The 6,468-nt window shown below is 36.0% G+C and overlaps 1 protein-coding gene and 1 pseudogene across 1 annotated transcript; one reads left to right on the plus strand and one right to left on the minus strand.

Annotated features, from left to right (window-relative positions):
• LOC107643181 lies at positions 7–4,052 on the minus strand (annotated as a pseudogene).
• Positions 4,068–6,179, plus strand: LOC107643182 (probable NADH dehydrogenase [ubiquinone] 1 alpha subcomplex subunit 12). The gene is made up of 5 exons (XM_016346764.2): positions 4,068–4,369; positions 4,620–4,646; positions 5,063–5,154; positions 5,493–5,602; positions 5,689–6,179. Exons 1-5 carry the CDS (start codon positions 4,278–4,280, stop codon positions 5,845–5,847), a joined length of 480 nt encoding a protein of 159 aa, XP_016202250.1. The 5' UTR covers positions 4,068–4,277; the 3' UTR covers positions 5,848–6,179.

Consider the following 6,468-nt stretch of genomic DNA (forward strand, 5'->3'; position numbering starts at 1 on the left):
AAATTAGTATATCACCATGAAGAGCATATATAATTCAAATTGATGATACATTGGAGGCTTGGAGCAATCTCGTGATTTCTGAATTTCTCTTTTTCTTTTTGCTATATCTACATTTGACAGTCTCTTCATGGTTCAAACCACAAATAAGGAGCAGTCATTATGCTTTTTCATGATGGACATGACTTGATGCCATTTGCTTGCCTATGCTATCTGAGGATGATGATGACGATGATGATGTGCCCTCATCTACACTATTTTCAACCTTTTGTCCTCTGCAAAAAGCTGGAGCTGATTTTGTAGAATCTGTTCAAAACTGAGGGTAGAAAAATCTGAGTTAGTAAGATCGATTTCACATTTTCATGGGTTAAAATTTGATGCCACGGCAGGGACTACAATGTTGAAGTCCACTTTTTGGTAATCCCAAAATGAAATAATGTTAGATAGCACATGCCATCCAGAAATAATACCAATTTGTTTGGGTATATTTGCTATCATTTGTGCTTATTGAGATTCTATAATGTAATTCTTAAGCTGGGTGCGGAATTGAGAACAATGAGAAGAGAATTTCATTCTATGGTCACTATAATCATCAAATTAGTTTATTTTTCATATTCAGGAAAAAGTACACAAAGACTTCACATAATTTAAAGAGAGAAACAATTGTACCTCAATCTGGTACTGAAGAAGTTTTCTTTGAGCTTCCAGGTGCGAACTTGGCATATCTGGATGTGTTTGGGAAGGAAACAAATGGAAGTGCCCCATCTGAGGAAAGGATACAATTAGTCCACCGTGGAAAACAAACGGCTTTTGTGCCTGTTCACTGGAAGCTTGTTCTCCGTTAATCCCCGTGTTAATGGATTCACCCAAAGACATTTGAACTGGAGGTTGAAGAGCGTACCCAGGAGAGTTGTGAGATTGAGAAGTCGCCTGAGTAAGAGCGCACAACTAAAAACTGACACTGATATATAAGAAGAATACGGCTGCTAATTTGCTCCTTTGTTTTGCACTTTTTCATGTCTTTATTAGACAACACTATCAATAACCAGCAAAATGCACAGCATAAGACTGATTTCTTAATCAGCTCTAGAAAAAAACATGGATATTTTCCATGCACAAAATTCATACCATACTAAAGATGATGTGGAGGGGTAAACATAAGAATTCTCGTATATTGAAACAGCAGCAGCAGCAGCTTGACGTCTGGCTTGATGGCGACTCAAATTATCAATTGCCCCACCACCGCCAACCTCATTTTGAGCTGAGCTTCCAGTGCTAGTCCCTGTTCCTGTTCCAATTTAAAATATCCAATATTAAATGAAACAGCCAATAAACATATATGCAGTGTCATAATATTTGAAATGACAAGGAAGGCAACATGCTTATTTAATCATAAAGTAACACATTCAAAAGATTTTAAACAGCAAAATTGTTTTCATCAAGGAAAAATGGAAAATAAACAAGGTTTTGAAAGTTAACTATGAAATGTAAAATATATATAGCAGTACATAAAAGAACATGAATGACGGATACAACTGTATAACAAGGAGATTAAGTATCATTAAAAAGTTTATAAAATGATGATGAGTTAAAAAGAAGAATATGTAGCATTAGCAATTGTTTAGAAGGTGCGATTTGCAAAAGCATCCACTTGATTGAATCAGACTTTCAACTCTATTTTTCTATTTTTGATTCCAAAGAAAACTGCATTCATTTGAAATACTAACGGTTGAATTAAGAAATCTGCACATTATAAACATGTTTTATATTCTGGTAACCAGCAGTGTTTGATTATTTCATTATTATATGATTACCCTGTCGATGAGCATCTGATTGTGCTCCTTGCTGGCCTCCAGTTGCAGTTGCCCCATTTTCGGGTGGAACAACCAGGGCTCTGCAGGTAGAGCAAGTATGTTGCCGCTCCAGCCATGATCGGAGGCAATGAACATGAAACAGATGTCCACATATAAGTTTCTTGGCAGTAGTCATCTCTTCACGACAGATAATGCAGGTTGCATCACTTCTGCATAGCCATTTAAGAAAAGCACTCTTACATACAATAACTTTAATATAGTAAGCAGAGGTGTTAGGTATAGAACTAACGCATTATGCTCTTCAGGGGTTGCCTCTGGAAAACGGTCCTTCATATTTGAAGTGATCTTACAATATCGGATGTAATCTGCAACACGGACTTTGAAGTTCCTAAATGTCTCGTAAAGCACCCGTATTAAGTGCAGAGGAACACCGTAGTTTCTGAAGAAAACCTAATGTTAGCAGGGAAAACCATAAAGTGTATAGCCTTTACAATGCTATCAAACTAACATAAAATGAGAACAAGAACAAGTAAACCAGATGTATAATTGATACTATGTGCATCATTGTCAACTATAACACTGAATCTGACTCTAATTGAAGCCCAGTGCAAACAATTAAGAGTCAATGAAACACACAAATGAACTACGATTCCAAGAGTGCATAGATCCAAGAGCTACCATATACATGTAAAGAGTAGGCTGAACACTTACATAAAAATTACAAGGAAGAAGAAAAGATACATAGACAAGTGAAGCAAGTCCCTGATAAGTTCCAAGTAGAATGTGAAGATTGGTTTCCTTTCCCATTGTCCTTCCATGAGCATGTTACTGATATAGAAAAGATATTTTACAAAAACTGACACTGTTGTAGTTGCAAGTATCATGTACCTGGGAGAAAAAGATCATTTGTCAAAAGGAAATCCCTGACTATATATTATTTCAATGCCACAATATTGGGAAAAATAGAATGCATCAGCTAACAAATACAACTGCAGCCTCACATACTAAACACACTCCTATTGGGAAAAATAGAATAAATCAGTTCACAAATACAACTGAAACTGCACAAGTACAAGCTTGTTCTCAAGTCAAGTGTATTCTCACCCAAGCCCAAATTCTGCTAAGTACTATTCATAGTTCTGAATTTAAATTGGTCATGTTTTGTTTTGCAAACTTGTATGAGAACAAGAAAAGGGAAAGGAAGAACGACTTACTCAAAAGAAAAGAATATTGAAACAGACGGTTGCCATGTTTGAAACAGATGCTTCAGAGAACTGTATAAGGATACGCTATCTAGGAGAAGAAGGAAACCATAAAAGATACAATTCGAATGTGGAATAACACGGACACAGCCGCACAGAAGGAGTGGTCTCAATGTACTCAACCCTCTTTTGAGCCAACCAATGCAAAGCTTTAATCAACAGCAATGCTGTGACCATCGCAAGGAATGTAAAAGAGAAATCCTGCCTAAAAATAGTAATGGCGAAGAGGATTTCCATAATCTCCCTCCATGATTGCTCGTTAAGCCTTTCTACCTCGGCTTCCCGAGGAGAACCCAGGAAAACCTTCTTCGTTAACTGCCATAGAATACACATAATGACCAAACCCATGTTGAGAAGAAGCACTAAACTAATCTTGGAAGTTGAAAGATACACCATTGCTGGATAAAACTGGTCTCTACTGTTAAATCATAAATGCATGATATGTGATAGCTAGAGTTGCAATCAAACTGAGACCCGCATATGTCTTCGGCCTCATCATTCCACTCTACACAAAAACACAACAATCATTAATCAATTCTCTCTTCTAATTTCTACGCATGTAACCTGAACTACATATGCATTTGGATATTTCACAAATAAGAATGAAGCAAAATGAAATAATAGGATTGATCCTATTGCTTTTTCAACTATCTATACGTAGCTGGGGAACCGAATCAGCCACACAGAAGAAACCAAAACACACACACACACAAGATCAAACAATTGAGGTGCCATAGAAAAAAGAGAGAAAATGTAACGAAATAAAATGCACGATTCTTTAACCGCATATTCAAATTAGAGTAGAAAAATGAACAAGATACTACATCCTTATCTGAATTGATAATTGAATTTTTTTCATTTAAAAAAAAAAAAACTATGCATATGAATTCCCCCATTACAGTGAGCCCTAACTTGGAATCAAGCTAACACGGTATCAAAGATATTCAAGAAAATAACTTAAAAAGAAGTGGCGTTATTTGAAGAAACGAATTACCAATTGAGCAGTGTCTCTCTGAGTTGGTGTGATCGTAAACAGAGTTTTCTTCCAATTATGAGTCTTAAATATTTGATAATTGGAAGAAAATGATGTTAAGTGTAGCCTACCAGCTCTCGCCACGTACACATCTCAAACATTTATTTATTTAACACAAAATTAAAAAGAAAAAAGGAGGCGAGAAGAGAAAAGAGACAGTAAGAGGAGGAAATGGCATCATCGGTGGTAAAGAACGTCATGAAATCGATCAGAGAGAAGGGTTTCGGTGCCTTCCTTAGAGAGCTCAAAGATGAAGGCTACCTGTTTGTCCCTTTTTCCCTTTCTATTTGCTTCCACCCTAAATCGTTTACACAAGTTCTTCACTTCCATGGATTCTGTTGCATTTTCCTTTTCTTTTAGGGATTAATCTATTGTTTTGTTTTGTTTATTCACTTCAAAGTTCACAGTTCCTTCATTTACCTGAAATCATTGACGATTCCTTGATTTGATGAACAAGAATGTGATGCTTATTATGCTTTTGAGATTTGTGCTGATATCTGTTTCTCATTTCAGGAGGTGCCTTCCGGACGGGAATCTCTTGTAAGTGAATTAATTGCTCTGCTTTGATCTTCTACTTTATCATGTTTCAAAGCCAAATGCTATTTGCTTGGATATGCTTCATGAAATGATAGATTTTAGAGATTCCTTTATATGCAATTGAATGAGCTTATCCAACTATTATTCAAGTAATGATTGAGCATTTGAAGAATGAATTGAAATTTGAAAATAATATACAGCATTGACTTTGTCTTATTCGATTTTCAAGTGAACCTCTTTGAGTACTAATGGAGAAGGGATAATTTAGCCTTTATAGGTTTTGATTGCAAGTCGCTATTTTTAGATTCTTGTTCCTGTCATCAAGCTGTTTGGATAGAGATCAAGTTCCATACAGTTGGTGAAGGCTTGGGTTCACATTAACAATAATTTTCACCAATTTTTTGTCTGAATTTATGTAGGCAAACCAAGATTCATAATATTGGTGCAACGCTTGTTGGTGTTGACAAATTTGGTAACAAGTACTATGAGAAACTTGAAGACACGCAATACGGTTAGTTCCTACTCCTGCTTTATATGTCTCAATCTGTGCATGTGTGTGATAGTTTAAGTTACACATGGATCCATATGGGCAGGAATGATCTTGTTCTTAGGAAACAACATTGAACATAAGCATTCTGCACGTAGCAACCGGAATTACAACATAGTGAACGAGAAAAGGATATGGCGAATAGTTCTTTAATATTGTCCTTTGATGGCCCATATGATACTATGCATTCCCCCTTTTCCCAATAATTTCCCTTATTATGTCTGGATATCTGTCAGATAATATCTGAGTTTCAATATATTGTGTGCTCATACATGCCATTGGGTTTCCTTGAAAACTGGCAGGAAGGCACAGGTGGGTTGAATATGCAGAGAAGAGTAGATATAATGCTTCACAAGTTCCACCTGAATGGCATGGTTGGCTCCACTTCATAACTGATCATACAGGAGATGAGGTGAGGTGAATTCAGTTATTTGCTTAATCTTTCCTTGTTTGTGCCATGTGGTCTAAAAGATAATAATGCAGTGAATTTTGTTGCAGCTTCTTTTGCTGAAACCAAGAAGGTATGGTGTTGAACACAAAGAAAATTTGTCAGGAGAGGGTGAACAGTATATCTATCACTCCAAGGGACATGCACTCAATCCAGGACAGAGAAACTGGACAAGGTACCAACCATGGCAATCCAAGCCTGAACCATGATTACAGTTCATCTGTGTTGCAGATGTTCCTGAATGTTGGATTTTGATATCCTGGATAAATGTCTTGCATTCATATTGGAGGGAAAAGAAGTGCTTTTCTCATGAAATAAATTGAATTATTAGCCGTGGTAATTGACTCACTCACTCTGTAATTCAAATATTTCTCATACTGCCACAAATTTCCATTTATTTACGTGTTTAAAGGATTAATCGTTATATTTTTGGATGCCAATGAGTTATAGCTCAAATGGCATAGTCTCTCCATACTCATTTAAAAGGTTGTTAGTTCAAGTCTCCCTATATTTGATAAAAAAAGAATGTTTTATTTTTGGAGGACGGGATTTCCTCATGTTCCCATTCCTGTTTTTCATTAGGATTAACATATTTTTTTAAGGTTATAGTCGCATTTTCTAATTTCTACTACTAAAGCTCAAAGCTGTATGTACTTTCACCCACGCCTTCTACGCTTGAAAATTCATGTTTATTTGTCTACCACATAAAAATATTAGCTTTATGAAAAGGCCAGGATAGTGCCATTTCTGCAAGAAAAAATAATTCATTTGAGGTTTCAATGTTCCTTTTCCATTTATGACAACACATAAAAAAAAAAAAAAAAGCCCAC

Source organism: Arachis ipaensis, chromosome B05, assembly GCF_000816755.2.
Source record: "Arachis ipaensis cultivar K30076 chromosome B05, Araip1.1, whole genome shotgun sequence".
Classification (NCBI taxonomy): Eukaryota; Viridiplantae; Streptophyta; class Magnoliopsida; order Fabales; family Fabaceae; genus Arachis; species Arachis ipaensis.